Source organism: Globicephala melas, chromosome 20 (genome assembly GCF_963455315.2).
Source record: "Globicephala melas chromosome 20, mGloMel1.2, whole genome shotgun sequence".
Taxonomy (NCBI): domain Eukaryota; kingdom Metazoa; phylum Chordata; class Mammalia; order Artiodactyla; family Delphinidae; genus Globicephala; species Globicephala melas.
The window spans coordinates 38,404,124-38,423,365 of NC_083333.1; the positions used below are offsets into that span (position 1 = coordinate 38,404,124).

Here is a 19,242-nt window from a genome sequence, read left to right on the forward strand (position 1 = left end):
ACCTGGGCCCCTTGGGAGTGCGGAGTCTTAACCACTGTGCCACCAGGAAGTCCCCCATTCACACTTTTTTTTTTTTTTTTTCCCGGTATGCGGGCCTCTCACTGTTGTGGCCTCTCCCGTTGCGGAGCACAGGCTCCGGACGCGCAGGCTCAGCGGCCATGGCTCACGGGCCTAGCTGCTCTGCGGCATGTGGGATCTTCCTGGACCGGGGCACGAACCCGTGTCCCCTGTCTCGGCAGGTGGACTCTCAACCACTGCGCCACCAGGGAAGCCCCATTCACACATTTTTGAAACAACCTTTCAGTTTTCTTCAGAACTTGCGTCACATTCTTTTGTGTTCTCAGTGGTGATTTTTTTAAAAAATCTCCAGTCTTTGAAAGCAGGCTTGATTTTTCAGAGCCAAAAGTCATCTGAAGGCTATTTACCATAAGTGATGCGGATGATAAGCAAGAAAGGCAGGGTTGGTTTTGATCAGAATGGAACTCCTCTGCTCATCATTAATGAGATGAGGTTTTCTTTTTTTCTTTTTTTTTTTTTGAGATGAGGTTTTCTTGGAAGCCTTGTTAACCAGCTGTGACGACAGTTTCAGAAGCAAAGCTCCCAAAGTGATTTGAAGTCCCCTTGGCATCAGTGGTATAAATGTATAACATCTAGCCTGAATGTTTTGAACTGAACAGTACTCATGTATGTGTGTGCTGGTATTTGGTTTTTTCTTCTTGCTTGCTTTTCAAATTTCATTATTTTACTGTTGAAATCTCCATGACGTTTCACAGGTCGTGTCTCCTCATGAATAAGTCCGTTCCGTTCCCAAAGACAGAACCGTATAGAGGTAGAAACTCACTTCTGCCTCTGAGCATTCTCCAGTTGGTCTGAAAGTTGTTCCTGGCCGAAAATACCTAAAACACCTTTGTACCACCCCCCCATTTGAAAACTTTTGGCAAAGTCCCTTTTGCTCTTTTCCCTTCTCCTTTCAGTTTCTTGGCAGATCTGATGGATAACTCGGAGCTGATCAGAAATGTGACCCTTTGTGGTCATCTCCACCATGGCAAGGTGAGAGAGCTTTCGGCTACTTGGAACAGGGTTGCTCTTCGTTTCTGCTAATTTTTTCAGCCCTCAGAGTCACACGTTGGGGTCTGAGGCCGTAAGGCTGGACCTCCTCACTCTGGGGGGCCTCCATGCCTATTGTGAAACTGAGCTGTGAAATTCTAGCTTTTCCTGAGCAGCAGATGGAAAGCTAAGCCACTTGCATGCCTGAGCCTTGTGTCTACATCTGGACAGAAGAGGGGAAATTGAGCCTTACTCTGATTTTATAAGTTTTCATTTCCTGGGGGATGGTTGTCTAAGAAAGATTTCATCTTTCATTTGAAAATAATCCTGTGGCTTCATGTTAATTCTTTGCTGTGCCATAATCCTCCCTGCTCTCTTCTTCCTCTCTTTATCCCTAAATTATGTGGTGTAGTGGGAACTGGGAGAAGGGTAGAGTAGATTTTTCTCTGTGGTTTGCAGAACTTAACTTTCTCTTCCCTTTCAGACATGTTTTGTAGATTGTTTAATAGAGCAGACTCACCCGGAAATCAGAAAGCGCTACGACCAAGATGTGAGTAGAAATTCTGTTGAAGGTTTAGGATGAACCATTCAGAATATACAGGGATGGGTGTCTCTCTCCTTCCCCTTTCTTCCACTTTCCCACTCTCACTGTAAATAATGATGCATATAATATGCTGCTTTATAATTGTAATTTCTGTTAATAGACCTTAAGAAAATAACTTCAGCTTTCTCAGAAACATAGAAATACTAGTGCGCAGTATTTTTGGATGATCTGTTCTGTGCTTGGGATCCCTCCTCTGTTCTGATATATCCTGACTTCGATAGCCTATTCTTTCCTGTCATAGTATTAATAGCCTCTCTATAAATATAATACAGTTGGACCTTGTTTTCATGATAAAGTTAAGCGCCTGTGAATGAGGCCAAGTGGGGCTGCAAGTCTCAGTGCAATAAATGTTCAATCTTGGCCAGATTGACTGTTTTGACGTTCAGGGTCCCATGAAGGCTGGGTGTGTCTCCCTGTACCACCGTGAAAAATTCAGTGCATTTGATATAATTTAGCTCTTCCGTCATACCTGGTCTTTAGCGACTTCCTCCACTCCCCAAAAAACCACACACCCAGGAGCATTTTCCATCTGGGAGGGTGCTGGTCTCATTGTCTGAAATTTCTGTAGGGGTACCCTGTTTTCTTCCGTCTGTTCTCCTCCTGAGGCAGAGACCCTTGAGCTGGGAGGTGGTGAGGGAAAGTGATTGATGGTTTGTGTGGGAGAGGAGTCTGAATTCAGGAGGTAATTACAGTTCTTTTTTTTTAAGCTGTGCTACACTGACATCCTCTTCACAGAGCAAGAGGTAAGTGTGCCTTTGGAAGTCTGATTGTTGTCCACAGCAGGCCCAGCAGTAGTAGTTTTGTAGGGAATGTAGAAGAGCTTTACGGTAACATTTTGGTCCATACCACACACCTCCCCACCCTCACTCCCACCCCTCATCTCTTTATCTCCCTGCTTCTCTCGGTCATCCTATGATCTATAACTTGAAAGAGAGCTGGGTAGGCAAACTGTAGGGTAAAAGGGGGGACCGTCCTACCCTGGGCTGGATTTAATTTAGCCAAGTAGGGCAAATGCTAAGAGGTCATGTGTACATTTATGCTATAAGTTCTGCAGAAGCTAAATATGATTTTTAAAATGACATCGTCCTTAAAATCTGTAACGTGACTCCATCCATATGTTGATCTTTCTGGGAGTAGCTTCTCCTGGAGAATGGGTTCGTCTGTCTTTGGGCTTCTCTTCTGTATAAAGGAGTGAGCATACATTTTTGTCTTTCCCATTCCTACTGGTTGGTCTTCCTTTCCATCTGGATCTTTGTCCCTCCCCTCGAATCCCTTGTTTCCCCCTCTTCTTTATTTCTGTCTCTCTTAAATGACCACATGGAAAGCACAAGAGTGTAAGTACTGTGATTAACCAAAGGAACCTTGAATGGTGCTGGCATATGTTAAGCACTCAACAGATACTAACTATTGTTTTTTTATTTATATGTTTGACTGGAGTTGTTTTAATACTTATTTTCTGTTACAGCTTTTATAGTATATTTTTAAGAAAACCTAAAGTGCTGCAGATTGTTTCTTTTTACTTGTACTGTGCTAAATTATTTTTGTTTACAGTGTATGAGGAGGATAAGATTTTAGGACTCTGGATTCTCTATTAAGGTTTAATACTGCTTTGCTAGCTTGTTCATTTTTTTATTTTTACTTTTTTGTATTTGAACCAAATCCCCACCCCGTGCCCCCGCCGCCCCAGTGCTTTTTAACATCAAGATTGTTCATCTTTAAGGTCATTCTGGTTAGAGACCTAGGTAAAAATCATACCCATTACAAGGAGAGACATCAGTGTAATTTACTAGCAACTGGAAAGATCCAAGAGCAGAATGAATCCCTCCTGCATAGGAAGAAGCCTTGATCACTCTCGCCCTCTTTCTCTCTGCGACTTTCAGAGGGGTGTTGGCATCAAGAGTACTCCTGTGACAGTAGTCTTGCCAGATACCAAAGGAAAATCCTACCTCTTCAATATCATGGACACTCCAGGTAGGACATTCCTTGACTTTTTACCATCAGAACCCCGTCCTGTTTGTTTCTTTTGCTTCCAGAACAGAGCAGAGCATTATGTCTTTGTTTTTACATTCCCTTGCCTTCATTGAGTTAATTTTCTTTTTTAACTGTCTCCTTTGCCTCTAACTAGTTAATTAGCCAGCAGTGTACTGCAGGCCTTCTATTTTGTTCCTCTCTTGACTCTGCTGTAGAAGATTTAAATTTGGGGGAATCTTATTCACTTACTCATTTCAGCCTGTGTCAGCCCATGCTAGACACTGGGGCAACAAAGCTGAGTTAGACATGGTCCCAGCCTCAGGCAGTCTCAGTCTTTTGAAGGAGACTATGGGAGCACGCACCGATGGCTGGGGGACATGCAGGTTACCATAGAAGCAGCATACCTCACCCTGTGGCTGACTTTCTCTTTGGGAAGGACCAACTCAGGGTTCCCTTTTTTTAAATAGGAAAATTTGGGTTTTGACAGATTGGCCTTCTTTGCCCCATCAGATGCCCGATGCCCTCGTACCTCTCAGCCCCTGACCCCTACCCGCACCCACCACCACCACCTTGCCAGGAACTGGCTCACGTGCTCCAGGCCCTCCTTTGCCCTGTTTCCTGCTTCCAAATTGTCTTCTGTCCCGCAGAACTCTGTTCACTGCTGATTAGACTGGTTTAGTCTGCGAGTTGAATGTGTTGTGCCCTCCTTGATAAGATGCTTTCTTTATGTTTGGGGGCCTCCTGTATAAAAGCGTAATCCAAGGATGTGACTCTAACGTAGAACTTGGCACACTGCAGGGAGCTGTGGGGAGAAGAGAAGGCGGTATTTGTGGGTTCACATGCTTTGCAGTGCCCCACAGACCACGTACAAGTTAATTGTGCCTCATCCTGCCACCACACAAGTGGCGACTTACTTGGTATTTGCTTTTCAGGACACGTGAATTTTTCTGACGAGGTCACAGCTGGCTTGCGCATCTCAGATGGAGTGGTCCTTTTCATCGATGCTGCTGAGGGCGTAAGTCTGCGTCAGTTCCCTCAGGACCCCTCTTCCCTGTCATGTTTGCCGCACACAATGCCCAGAGCTCTGAGTGAGCTGGGAATTAGAGAACGTGAGAGTCTGTGGGATTAAGGCTCACCTTTGCTCTAAAATTAGGGCAACAAATGAAAGTCAAAATTAATTCTCAGTGAGTCCCTCACTCCCTGCCCAGTGAAGCTCAAAATGATAGGACCCATTGTCATTCAGAAACACAAAAATGACAAAGGTAAGTAAAAGGGAGGGAGGAGAGTTTTAAATGTTAATGAATTTGTCTAAGGTAAAGAGAGATTAGAGTTAAAAGGCCCAAAGATTAGGTAATTTGGCTAACCTCATTCATGTTGTCATCGGTGAGATAGCCAGCAGAGGGAGCCAGGGTTACCTTTTTAAAAATTGACTTCATCTTGGAGTAATTTCAAACTTACTGAAAAGTTGCAGTAGTACAGAGAACACCCTTATTTGTAATTCTTTGTCTGTACATGTACATATGCACTCACACGTATGTGTTTTCCCCTTGAACCATTTGAAAATAAAATATTTCAGAATGTATTTCCTAAGAACAAGGACATTCACTTACATAATCATAATACACTTACCAGAATCTGGGAATTCAACGTTGATACAATATTGTTGTACAGATCTTTTTCTGTAGACCTTAGTCAGTCTCACTAATTGTCCCAATAATGTCCTTTATAGAATTTTTTTTCCTAATCCAGGATGGTGCATAACATTTAGTTTTCATGTCTCTTTTAATTGGAATTCTTCTTTTACCTTTCTTGGTCTTTTATGACATTGGCATTTTTGAAGTATATAGGCCATTTATTTTGTAGACTGTCTCTCAATCAGGGTTTGTCTAATGTTTCCTCATGATTAGGTTCAGGTTATTTGGGGCAGGAATACTATATCAGCACAGTTGTGTTCTTATTAGTCCATCACATCAGAAGGCCCATGATGGTGATGTTAGCTTTGATCACTTGGTTAAGGTGGGTGTGCCAGGCTTCTCCAATGTAAAGTTACTGTTTCCCCCTTTGTAATAACTGATTTGTGGGGCGATACCTTGAGTCTATGTATACATGTTATTCCTTATCAAACTTTACCAGTTTTATCATCCATTGGTCATTCCTAGCTTATTGATATAATAGTTGCAAATGGTGATTTTCTAACTCTTACTGTTTGTTCTATATTTATTGGTTGGAATTCTGTTGTAAGGAAGAGATTTCCCTTCTCCATTTGCTTATTTATTATCCGTATGGATACATGGATTTTTATTTTACTTGGTGGGTTATAATCCACTAGTATCTTTATATCTTTTGATACTCTAGTTATCCCAGATTTGGCTAGTGAGAACTCCTTCAGGCTGGCTCCTTTATCCTTTTGACATGCCCTGTCTTTTTTCAGGCACAAAAAGATGTCGTAGACTCATCTTGTACTTTCCCTGCCCCAATCCTGGAATCAGCCATTTCTCCATAGAGCTTCGGCTCCTTATAGTGAGGACAGATACTTAGAAACAAAGATCAGAGTGTGTTCTTTGCTACTGGGACACATTGCTTCTAGGACTTTCCACTGAACACAGATAATATACACCCATACGTATCTGTAACTGTTTCTACACATACATATTAAAAACTATTAACACAGTAGAAGAGAAGAAAAAAATCAATTTATCCTAATACCCACAATTCCATTTCAGCACCACAGCTTCTTCCCAAGCCTTCCTTGGTTCCTTCTCTGGCACTGAGAAACCTGGCTCCCAACATCATCAGTGTATTTATTCATTTCTCAATCCTGCAAGGTCACCTCTTAAAATTCCTGAATCTGCCATTGGGCAAGATACCCTCTGCTTCCCCCCAACAATCTATTTCCTCTTTTCCACATTCTTCATATTTTTAAATAGCACCTTTTTTGGCTCTGCTCTGGACTGTTCTGCCCTCTTTGCTCTCATCGCCACCTTCTGAGCCTTGTGTCTCTCAGGTGATGCTGAACACAGAGCGGCTGATCAAGCACGCCGTGCAGGAGAGGCTGGCGGTCACCGTGTGCATCAACAAGATTGACCGGCTGATCCTAGAGCTGAAGCTGCCCCCCACTGATGCTTATTACAAGCTGCGTCACATTGTAGATGAGGTCAACGGACTAATAAGGTAGAGGAACCCTGGGAGTGGACTTCCTGTCCTCGGCACTCTGGTTTTTATAAATCTTAACCTTGAACACCTCTGGGGGCAACTCTGATTCCTTGGCATGCATTGACAAGCTTGTTGGACACAGCTAGAGGCGCATTCTGTGGCTCTGCAGGGATTGACTCCACCGCCTTGGCCTCGTTAACTCTGCTCCTTAACCAGATATGCAGCTCGCCGCACATCGTCAATTTAGTACTGCAGTCAGTACCCTGAGCTCTAGAATCAGTCTCGTCTTCACAGAACCAACCATGTAAAGTTGGGCAGAGTCCTTAAGCTCATAGAGCCTCAGTTTCTGCTTCTGTAAGAAGGGAATAGTAATATTTGCCCAATGAGATGTTACAAGAAATTAAAGACAGCCAATGTAACACACTTAGCACAGTGCTCAGCAGACAGTAGCTGATTGGTGAGTAATGTTAGCTGCTATTATCTTACTGGTACAGACTCAGTAAGAGAAGGAACTGTTGGCTTTTATTTCTTGTTGAAGCTGCTTTTCAACAAGATGGATTTGGGGTTTATGAGTGCTGGTTGGGAGACCTTAGAATATAGTACCAAGGTGGCTTTGAAGAATAGCTTAAATATAATTTTTTTTGGCCACACCGCACAGCTTGTGGGATCTTAGTTCCCCCACCAGGGATCCAATCCGGGCCCCTAGCAGTGGAAGTGTGGAGTCCTAACCACTGAACCGCCAGGGAACTCCCTAAATATATTCTTAAAGACAGTTTTATCTGTAGGCTGAAGGATGTACTGGATGACTTTTTGAGGCCCGTTGAAGGACCTGGGAGGAGGCTGTCCTCCTGAGAGAATTCCTCTCCAGCTGAGGATCAGGGACAGTCTCGTGGCCGGGGACAGGTTCACCTTCAGACACCCCACCCCCACCACCCCCCAGTTTGTAATGCTGGTTTTCAACAGGGGTATCTTCTCCCTGTCACTGGAAGGGCTGAGAATGACTGGAGCCCATATAATGGCCGGAGTCCAAAAGATGAAATGATAAACTTCTCTAAAGGGGGGACGGCTTGGACAGGGCTAAATCCTGATCTACCAGAGTAGGAAGTCAAGAAGTCACATCTCAACCACCAAACAAGAAATAGCAACATGGGGCTTCCCTGGTGGCTCAGTGGTTAAGAATCCACCTGCCAATGCAGGGGACACGGGTTCAAGCCCTGGTCCGCGAAGATCCCACATGCCGCGGAGCAACTAAGCCCGTGCGCCACAACTACTGAGCCTGCGCTCTAGAGCCTGCAAGCCACAACTACTAAGCCCACGTGCCACAATTACTGAAGCCCGCCACCTAGATAGAGCCTGTGTTCCGCAACGAAGAGCAGCCCCCACTCGCCGCAACTAGAGAAAGCCCGCGCACAGCAATGAAGACCCAATGCAGCCAAAAAAAAAAAAAAAGAAAGAAAGAAATAAAAAGAAATAGTAACATGAACATATTATTTAGAAATATCGAGGTGAATGCTCTAGAAGCACCTTTAAAAGAGTTGAAAGCAATTGCCTCTGGGGACCGTAACTTGGGAGTATGGTAGGGGAGTACTCTTTATAAGCCAGTACTTTTATTTCTAAATTAAGAAATTCCAGGGACTTCCCTGGTGGTGCAGTGGCTGAGACTCTGCGCTTCCAACACAGAGGGCCCGGGTTCGATCCCTGGTCAGGGAACTAGATCCCACATGCCGCAACTAAGAGTTCGCATGCTGCAGCTAAAAAGATTCTGCACGCTGCAACTAAGACCTGATGCAGCCAAATAAATAAATATTTTTTAAAAAGAAAAGAAATTCCGTAAAGCAGGGTGTCAGAAAGGCTAGGGTTGTGGATTTGATCCCTGTGTACAGCTGGTTTTGTTATAAATGCTAGTGAACTTGGGGTGCTGTGGCTTCTGCATGGCTTTTAAGACCGAACGTTTTAACGTGAATTTGTAAAGCAAAGTCAAACACGGCAATAAAGAGTAGGGCAGTGAGAGCAGGGGGCAGAGTTGCTTTTTCTTCATTCATTCATTCATTCATTCATTTACTTACACTGGTGTTTCTGTTTGTGAAATTGAGATTTCTCTAAAATGTTGGATTTCTCTAATCTTATCACATTAGATTAGTTTCCTGTGTTCCAAGGTCTTTGTCTCTGTCCTCCAAGTTTCCCCTTGCCCGGCGCAGTTAACTTCTTAAAGATCACGCAGAATGTTTCCAGCTCTGGGAAATCACTTTGTTACTGGGGGTTAGGGTACAGCTCCATCATGTCACTTTCTTGGACCAGGCTGTTGGCAAAGCTGAGTGTATTACGCAAGCCCCTTCTGAGGGTGAGGGCTGGAAAGAAGCTGTGATATTGAGTCCCTGCGCCCTTCACCCTTGGCATCGCGCCGGCATTGCTGCCCAGCTGGCTCTGCACTCACAGCTGTCTCTGTTTCAGCATGTATTCCACTGACGAGAACCTAATCCTTTCCCCGCTCCTGGGCAACGTCTGCTTCTCCAGCTCCCAGTACAGCATCTGCTTCACACTGGGCTCCTTTGCCAAGATCTACGCTGACACCTTTGGTAAGCTCTGGCTGGCAGTCTGTCTCTCCAGCTTCCCCAGAGTCATGTGTGCCTTTCCTGCTGAATGGCTTAGAAATGAGCTTCATGCCAGAGTTCCCTGTCGGAGGGAGGCATTTTATCAAGTGTTGTCTTCACATCTGGGGCTCTTTTTGGCACCTAGGCTCCTTCCTCAGGCTAACTGCTTTCCAAACAATAAATAGAAGGATAAAGGTGCCTGGGAAGAAGTGGGTGAAGAGGGAGCTCAAGTTGGGAATAAGAATCTCTCCTAGAGTGAAACAGATTTTGTCAAGAAGGAATTATCCATGGCCCCAAAGCCATTCAGGCCTCTTTCTCAGAGATGGAATTTCTCTCACCGGTTGTGCTTCTAGCTGTCTTTCCAACTGTATCCAGGCAGAAGTTTTGTAGGCCCACTTGAGAACTCCAGTTGGATTTGCAGCCCACTGGGACGTCCAGTGGAATGATTTTATAGGCCCCTGGAGCCACAACACCAGAACCCTGGGACCAGCTCCCCAACTCTCAAGAGGTTCCCGTGCGCTCCACCTCTGTGCCTCCCCAGTTCCCTCAGATCTAGTAGGAACCATGTCCTGGGTGTCAGTCTGCAGCCTGTGTGTCTGTACTTCCTCACAGAGGTCTTTGTCACCCCCATTTTTGGAGCTGAGGAGACAGGCTCAGTGAGAGGCCTCACAGCTAGTCAGCACTGGCGCTGGGGCACCAATGTTCTCTCCAGTCACTGGTCCTGCCTACTCTAAAACGTGGAAACGTTTGCTCTGGTGAACATAATGGACCAGTTGAAACTTGGTCTTTTTTAAAATACGTACATATTTACTGCATCCTTATTTAGAAAAGTGGAAAATACAGTAAAATGTGAAGGAAACAAAATTCACCCATAACCTCATTACCATAACCACTGCAAACATTCTGAGATAGTTCCTTCTTTCTCAGTTCAGTGTTTTACATAAAAGAGATCATAATATATATATATATATACATATAGTATAATAGCATAAGGTAAATATTCACTTAGCATTAGATCACAATAATTTGCCTGTTAAAATTTATTGATAAAAATGATTTTATGGGGCTTCCCTGGTGGCGCAGTGGTTGAGAGTCCGCCTGCCGATGCAGGGGACACGGGTTCGTGCCCCGGTCCGGGAAGATCCCGCATGCCGCAGAGCGGCTGGGCCTGTGAGCCATGGCCGCTGAGCCTGCGCGTCAGGAGCCTGTGCTCCGCAACGGGAGAGGCCACAGCAGTGAGAGGCCCGCATACCGCAAAAAAAAAATGATTTTATGTAACTGCCTATTGGTCCGCTGTATAGATGTACTATAACTTATTTGCTTTCTCATCATTAGACATATATTTTGGTTGTTTCCAAATGGCTCTTTTTTAAAAAATGTATAGATAGACAGTAAATGAAATTCACCTGAACAAAGTTCCAGGTTATGTTTCTGAATGTTCTTTGTATCAACATATGAAGCAAAATCCAAGATTGTTTCTATAATTATAATGTATTGACGGTTCAGTTTCTGACTGAAAATGGCTCTGAGCCTCAGGAGAGATTATTACTCACCCTTGGAACCCACTGTTAGTTTCCGAAGAAGCCAGCTGTGAGCCCCAGCATCATTATGAAAGCCACGTATGGACTTCTAGAAAGTCAGCACTGGAAGGAATCAGAGATCACTGAGTCATTCCCCATCGTTTTACATGTGGGAAAACTGTGCCCAGGGACACAGAACTTACTGATGGGGTTGGGACTAGAATCCACTTTGGTGCTTTTTTTATCACATCATCCTGCCAAAATTGATACCATGTCTTCTTACTAGGAACACAAGGCATGATGAATAATCTCTGGCTCCTGGGAACTTCATCCAGTGGGCAGACAGAATCCCACAGTGATGAATGACAGTGTAAGGTGGTGTAGGCTTAGTGCCTGGTGGCTGCCGTAGGCAGGTAGAGCTCCAAAGGCCCAGGGGAGGCTGCGTGAAGGAGATGGGGCTTTGACGGTGGAGTGGGGAGCCAGGATGTCCAGACTCGCTGGGCTGGGAGGGGAGGCATGGAGGCAGGTGGTGTTGGCCCACGGGCGGCTGTTCAGGAATAGTGGACTGTTCCATCCAGGAGAAGAGTTCAAGTAAAACTACTGGGAGGCTGGGCTGGGGCCACAGTGGGGAGGGTTGGAATGCGAGGTTAAGGAATTTAGACTTTATCCTGTAGGCAGTTAGGAACTAGTAAAGATTGGGGTGGGGTGATATGTGCAAAGCTGATGGAAGATAGGCCAGAGAGGAAAGGATGAGGGAAGGGACACTTATTTAGACATTTTCGCCAATATGCAGATACAGGATTGTGATTATTGGCCGGATGTTATCTTTGAGGTTGAAAGGGGGCAGGGGGATTGGAGAGGTGTTCACTCATTCTTTGAGTAAGCATGTATTAAACGTCTGTTACGCACTAGGCCTGGCTCTTGTGAGTGCTCGGGCAGCTCACTCCAGTGATTATGATACAGTGTACGTTAAGTGCAGTAATAGAGGTGTGGAAAAGAAACAGCGGTTCACGGAGGAGAGAGGATGAAAGTAACTAATGTGGGAAAGAAGGGAAACGTGGTCATTAACCAAGTGGGCAACAAAGATTTTGAGCTTGGTTGTAGTGCCGATGATGGCCTCACTGAAAGGGAGCGAAAAGTCTGAGAGAACGTGGCTTTAGGGAAAAGGTGATGAATTTCCTCTGTGGCTTCTCGAGAAAGAGATTGCAGTCTGACATCTGGGTTAGAAACATCCATGAGACAGCTGGTGATATCAGGGATCTAACTGAATGTTAGAGGAGCTCTGGACTCAGAAGATCTTGAATTTTAAAAGCCACAATTGCTTACTTCAGTCTGATGAGGATCTGCAGTTGCAGTCAAGCTAAAAATATCAATTGGTAAAAGATGACACCACGGTTAGCTTTGGTGTTTTCTCTCCAGAGGGCTGGGTGTGCGCCTTCTAGAGGTTGAGGGCTAGTCGGAGCCTCAGCGTGGTGCTGCAGCTGGGAGGTTGCCCACACTGGCAGCGGAGTAGAGCTTCTGTGGGTCAGGAAGGAATGAAGGAACTACTAAGATCCACTGCAGGAAGGGGCGGTAACAGGTGCACACACAGGATAGCATGTAGGCAGTTGAGCCTGTTGCATCAAAGGAAAGGATATAAACTGTATCCTTGTCCATAGCTCAGGCACAGGCTTGCTGGAGATGGAGCTACCTGAGTGCTCATTTTGGCTCCAGCATCGCCTTGTTGACTTTGGACCAGTCGTGTCCCTTGTGCCTCAGTATCCTTGTCTGCCTGCCTGGGTTGAAACAAATGTCTGGACCTTGGAGGGGAAGGTGCAAGAATTCCTCAGCTAGAAACCACTTGTGGCACATGAAACAATTTTAAACAGTACTTTGCTAGGTAGACTATAATTGTATGGCTTCTCTTACAGGTGACATTAACTACCAGGAATTTGCTAAAAGACTCTGGGGTGACATCTACTTCAACCCCAAGACGTAAGTAGAGTGCAGGAAGTGACTCTCTAGAGGCGTGATCCATTTTCCCAGTAAGTGCAGACAGACAAAGAGTTCCTAAGATTAAAACCTACTTTTTTATTAGATGTGAACTACCATCTTTTCTCCTCTAAGTGAGCTGACTTCATGAGCTCTAACACGGTGAGAGGCCATTTCCCTTGAAGTCTCCACAGCTCAGCCCAGGCATTCATGAGCGTCATAACCTATGCCCTCTCAGGAGTCTCTGTTTGGAGATTGTATGATTTCACACATTCCTTCCCCTCAAGACTTGGCCTTGCCCAGATTCAGAAGTTAGGAAATACACCCTTGGGGTTGGTGACACTGCCTTCTCCCTCCTGGGTCTCCCATAACTCTTGATCTCTTCAGGCGAAAGTTCACCAAAAAGGCCCCAACCAGCAGCTCCCAGAGGAGCTTCGTGGAGTTTATCTTGGAGCCCCTCTATAAGATCCTCGCTCAGGTGAGTGTGTCAGGCCCCTGGCTCAGGTCTGCCCTTCTAAGCGCAAGGTGGAAGAGCTGGTGAGCTTGGTCTTCGCCCTGCCCCTGAACCTGATCAGTTTTGTATTAACTCAGTATGAGGGAGGTTGGTCACCAATCTTCTGGATCTAGAACACTACAGTCCTCTAAGTCCTGTTGAGATCAGAGTAAAGGGGGAAGATAGAAAAGAAAAGGCACAGCCTGGAGAAATGTACAAAGATTTTGACTATTCGAAAGAATGTGACACTTGAGAAATTATAGTTTCAGTTATGGGGATTTAACTTAGAGATAATTGTTTCACGTGAACGTCCTCTAGTTTTTATTTTTATACACATATAAAAATATATTTTAAATATATATATATATATGTTATAGTGTTATTTATACCAGCAAGAAAAGGGGAAAAAACTGGAAATACTTGTTTATCGGTGAGAATCTGATTAAATGAATTACGGTACACCCCATAAAATGAAGTATTTTGTAGCCATTAAATGAATGGCTGTATGAGCTTGATTCTAATGACTATTCTGGGCACGTATGTATGTGATGTTTGTCAGATTGAAAAGGGTGCATCAGACAGTGGTAATGATGTAGTTAAACATGTGGGATGCTCCAAGCAACTATACGCCAATGAAAATAAATAAACAAACAAACAAACATGTGGGATGCTCCAAAGAAAAGAATATAACATTGCATTTGTATGAATTTGTGCTACCTAAAAGGGTAATAATGTTATACAGGAATTTTCATACATACCTTTCTCCCAAGACAGTTATACTTTATGAATGTTATGTGTTTATGCAAGTGTTTAATAAGCACTGTGCACAGTGAACACACACACATACACAAAATGTGCGTGGCCATTCCACTGACAAAATAGTAAAACATAGCAACAAGACAAAGTACCACGATTAAAATTTATTAGTGCTGGAAAATACTTCGTATCTTGTGTGAGACCAGAATGGATTAAAGAAGAAATTTATAGAGTCCATCTCCGTAGAGTCCTTGAGTCTGCTGAGGACGGTTTAGCTTGGCCCCATCCTGACAGCGGATGGACTGCTAGGTGACCTTTTTTGGTTCCTTCCAGTGCAGTGATCCTCTAAATCTGAGAAATCTCTAAATAGGGAAGGAAGGGTAAGGGATTTCCTGAGTGAGGTGAGATACTGCTTTTTGGACACCAGGGGGCAGCACTGACAGTCCGTTTGAGAGGGCCAGGTTTATTGGCTGGTGTGGGCATTTAACTGAGCTTGCTACACCCACTGTTGGTTTGCAGTGTAAGTACCAAAGATTTCCCTGAAACCAAATTGATATCCTTGCCAAGAGCTCTCCCTGTAGAAGAGAACCCAGTGCAGTGACCCTTCCTCCTGCCCTTTGGCCCCCCTTGTCCTCTGTACCACCACACTGGGGCTATCATTCGAGCTAACATGGTGTCTGTTTCTGTCACAGGTCGTGGGTGATGTGGACACCAGCCTCCCGAGGACCCTGGATGAGCTTGGCATCCACCTGACCAAGGAGGAGCTGAAGCTGAACATCCGCCCCCTGCTCAGGCTGGTCTGCAAAAAATTCTTTGGCGAGTTCACAGGTAAGGAGCTCGTCGTCATCACCATTTCCTCCACATGTATCATGGGGACCTTTTCCTTACCCCACAGTGGTGTTTGGAGATCTGAGCCTCTGTTAAGTAAACTGCAGGTCAGGATGCAGGGCACCTGGGTTTCTTCCTAGCTGCTTTGCTTAGAGGATGGTACAAAGAATTCTATCTTGGGAAAACAAAAGCAATTAGATTTCCCTACCAGGAGGAACATGCAAGTAAAGGGGATGGGGAAGCAGATTCTGAGGTTCTGGTATTTTTGCCAGAGGGCAGTCAGGAAGGTGGACTCGTGGGTATGGTAAAATAGTGGGAAAAGCCCCAGGCTGGGACTTGGGAGATGGGTTATAGACTCCAATCTCTCTTTCCCCAAGCTTCTCTTTCTCGTATTTTAGTCACGCAGAAGGCAGGTGCTGTAGTAAAACAAGCCCCAGACTGGTTGGGAAAAGACCTGAGTCTTAATCCTACTCTGGCCCTGTCCCATGGGGTGATCCCGGGCCAGCCACTCAATCCTTTTGTCACTCTAATTTCTCATCTGTAAAATAAGGGAGGTGGGAAAGGTGATGGCTAAGGGCCCTCTCAGCAACCTCTTGATTCCGAGTCTGGTAGGAATTAGGTATCTGAATCCCTAAAGCGCGTAATTTTAATGGTTCATTCTGGGCTGGTCATCATTCTGACATAGGAGACCCCAACTAAAAGCAGACATGCTAGGCACCCCAAGGTGCCAGTGCAGGTTCTCTCTTGTGTGGCTTATTGGCTAAAGTTTTTGTCACCTGAGTTCCAAGGAACTCCTTAGACCTGCTTCTTGCTCTTCCCTGGCATCAGTGTGATTCCAAATCTCTTAGCAGCATATGCCCAGGAAACAGGGTATCACTTCTGCCTAGAATCATAGGACCATAGCTTTTAGAGCTGAAAAGCAGTCCCTTCACTGTTAGTTTTCTGACCATCATGAGTGGATCAGAACTCCCCACTTCCTTCCCCCATGAGAGTGTATAGTAATGGCTTTCTCTTCTCCCTCCACAGGCTTTGTGGACATGTGTGTGCAGCATATCCCCTCTCCAAAGGTGGGCGCCAAGCCCAAGATCGAGCACACCTACACCGGAGGTGTGGATTCCGACCTCGGGGAGGCCATGAGCGACTGTGACCCTGATGTAAGGGAACGTGGCCCCCCGGTTCTCTGATTTCCGTCCCCTACTGTATGGGGAATACTCTTTTCCAGTCACAGGAGTAATGCCCTCTTTTCCATCCTTACATGGCCTTCCCAATGGCCGTAGTCAGAATGACCTGAATTCAAAGCCCGATGTTACCACTAATGCTGGTGTGATCTTGAGAACACTGTTTAGGCTTTCTGAGTCTAAGGGTCTTGGTCTATAAAGAGATGATAATAATTTGTGTGTGGTAGTTATGAGAAGTAAGTAAGATTAAGCAAGTGTCACGGTTGTGTTTAGCGTGGTGCCTGACAGGTAGTAAAGATTCAACGAATGATAACTGATCTTGTCAGTCCTGGCTTTTAATTTTTGATTGATTGATTGCCGCACAGCACACGGGATCTTAGTTCCCTGACCAGGGATCGAACCCGTGCCCCCTGAAGTGGAAGTGCGGAGTCTTAACCACTGGACCACCAGGAAAGTCCCAGTCCTGGCTTTTAAAAAAACCTTTCCTAGTCATTCCTTAGGCAATCTAGTTTCTTGGCATAAACGTTACAGCCAGTCGAGAATTGTGAGTTACTTCTTTGGAGGAAATTTGGGGCAAGTTAGTCTTATAATCTTGCAAGTTAAAAGTGCCATTCTACCATCCTAAACCTGCTTCTCTTTCCCAGTGCCCTCATCCCCCCCAAGAAAAAGGAAGATTTATTTTGCTATGCCTGTGACATCTATTAACTAAGCAGGGGTGGGCCTTGGTTGGAATTTTCCCAGGAGATTGCCACATCTTCTTCTCGGTCTGGGCTGCCTTCTCGTGGAGCTCACGTCATTGCTAACAAGGAAGGTGGAGACAGTGGTGCTTACCCAGAGAGTCTGTGTGGTTGAGGCTGCACCCTGTCCCCACCTCCAGGGTCCCCTGATGTGCCACACTACCAAGATGTACAGCACAGACGATGGGGTTCAGTTTCATGCCTTCGGCCGGGTGCTAAGTGGCACCATCCATGCTGGGCAGCCTGTGAAGGTGCTGGGAGAGAACTACACCCTGGAGGATGAGGAGGACTCCCAGATATGCACCGTGGGCCGCCTTTGGATCTCCGTGGCCAGGTACTGCCAACCAGGGCCCCTAGGGGCATGCCTGGGCCTCTGCACTGGAACTGCCCCGGTGAGCTGAAAGGGGTGGTCCTCCTTGGAAACACAGTAGCTGCCTGGCCCTATCTTACCCCCCTATGATGGGGGTAAGATGGACACTCCTTCAGCAGATCTGTTGACTTCTGGTTCTTACTGTCCAAGGTTGCTAGGGTCACAAGGCAGCTACTGTTGAGATAATGCCAAGAGCCCTGCCTTTGCCTTTGGATGGTTTTGTATAAACTCTTGTAGCAGGATTTCCATGTTCACTCATCTTAATCTTGTCTTCCTCTTCTGTGTTCTTTAAATCATAACCTTTATGTTTCTTCCAAAGAAATTATTTCCCAAACTCCACTGACTATTTTTTGACTAAGATAAAGACTTTGCTGGATCCCTTGTAGCATCCCAGTCTGCAGAATTAAACTTCGCTTGCGTGTCTGGGCTGCTCGTCAGTTCCTCAGTTTGGCGTTTTAGCTAGAAAGCCGAACCGAGGCTGTCCTGTTCCTGGGGTGGCTGCTGCACCTTGCCCACAGCCCCTTTTCCCCCCAAGTTCACCCCATTCTCTAGAAGGCAGAAGAAAATTGAAGAGCTAGGAGAGCTGCAGTATCTTCTGTGGTGCTTTTGGCAACTCCTTACATTCTGCCCCTTGGGCAGTGGTTTGCTTACTACCAACATCTAACTGGAATTAGATTTGCCTGTTCTGTCCTCATGTTATACCTTGCATTTTTCTTTCATGGCATGCATCAGTTTGTAACCACATATATGTGTGGCCATATGATTGATTGTTTATCGCATCCCTCCCCTGCTAGAATGTATCTGTTTTGCTCACCCTGCTCCTGGCTCAGTGCCTGGCACAGAGCGGGTGCTCAGTAAATTTTTATGGAATGAATAACTACTCTGGAATACTCTGCCCAAGTTCCATTGCTGCTTATTGGATGCTGCTCCAGGTACCACATCGAAGTGAACCGTGTTCCTGCTGGCAACTGGGTTCTGATTGAAGGTGTCGATCAACCAATTGTGAAGACCGCGACCATAACTGAACCCCGAGGCAATGAGGAGGTAGAGTTTTGGAAGAGGCAACTAGATTGGCTTAAGCTAGAGGGTGACAAGGAGCCGCAGCACACATGAGCAACAAGCAGCAGAACACGCAGGGGATGAACCCGGAGTCACTGCTGCTTCCTGCTGCCAGGCCTCAGCATGGGCTCAGCCTTCCAGATCTGACCCTGCTGGATTCTCCTTGTACTGAATGCTAGGAATTAGAAGGGATCCTTTTATTCTTTCCCTCCTCTTTTTGTTCTGCCAACATATGTGGGAATAAATGGCCCTTCAGGTTGCCTCCAAGCAGCGCCCTGGCTCCAGGTGGGGGGGATAGTCCGCTCCCCAGCAGGTCCTCAGCTTCTCCCTGACCTCTGCACTGTCTGTGCCTGCTCAGGGCAGGTGTCCTCACTGCTCTGCATTTTGGGTCTCAGGCTCAGATTTTCCGGCCCTTGAAGTTCAACACCACATCTGTTATCAAGATTGCTGTGGAGCCAGTCAACCCCTCTGAGCTGCCCAAGATGCTGGACGGCCTCCGCAAGGTCAACAAGAGCTATCCGTCCCTCACCACCAAGGTAGGCCCGAGGCAGCAGTCGCTGCCGAGCCCTGTGTGCCCAGGCTGAGGGGTCTTTGCTTGTGCCGCACTCTGCTTCCTGTCCATCGGGTGGCTCTGATCTGCTGCTTCCGGCAGCCTACATCAGGGACTGGTCCCTGTCTGTTGTCATCTGAAGGCAGTACAAGACCCCTGTTGGTATGTATGGGCCTGTATGCACGTGTGTGTGCATCTTACACAAGCGTCTTTAGATAGGAAAGGTGATTCCTGGAAAGTACACTTTGAATTGATTTTCCAGAAAACACACAGGGAAAAGTGAGTCACTCTGAGCCTGCCAGCATAGCTTTCTGAGGAGTTGGCCAGGGCTACAGGGTCAGCTTATATCCACAGACAGAGCAGGGTTTTCCCTAAATGGCTAAGATGTTAATTCAGTCCGTGACCTCACACCCA

General features: G+C 45.9%; 1 protein-coding gene across 1 annotated transcript in view; it reads left to right on the forward strand.

Moving 5' to 3' along the window:
* The window catches only part of EFTUD2 (elongation factor Tu GTP binding domain containing 2), a 33,042-nt gene that overhangs the window by 8,278 nt on the left and 5,522 nt on the right, over window positions 1-19,242 (forward strand). Inside the window, exons 5-18 of the mRNA XM_030849006.3 lie at window positions 975-1,050; window positions 1,532-1,597; window positions 2,359-2,394; window positions 3,532-3,622; window positions 4,555-4,637; window positions 6,627-6,793; window positions 9,227-9,351; window positions 12,797-12,860; window positions 13,245-13,335; window positions 14,799-14,934; window positions 15,961-16,088; window positions 16,990-17,183; window positions 18,152-18,263; window positions 18,674-18,814. Of these exons, the coding sequence (XP_030704866.1) occupies window positions 975-1,050; window positions 1,532-1,597; window positions 2,359-2,394; window positions 3,532-3,622; window positions 4,555-4,637; window positions 6,627-6,793; window positions 9,227-9,351; window positions 12,797-12,860; window positions 13,245-13,335; window positions 14,799-14,934; window positions 15,961-16,088; window positions 16,990-17,183; window positions 18,152-18,263; window positions 18,674-18,814 (1,510 nt within the window). The remainder of the gene's footprint in view (window positions 1-974; window positions 1,051-1,531; window positions 1,598-2,358; window positions 2,395-3,531; window positions 3,623-4,554; window positions 4,638-6,626; window positions 6,794-9,226; window positions 9,352-12,796; window positions 12,861-13,244; window positions 13,336-14,798; window positions 14,935-15,960; window positions 16,089-16,989; window positions 17,184-18,151; window positions 18,264-18,673; window positions 18,815-19,242) is intronic.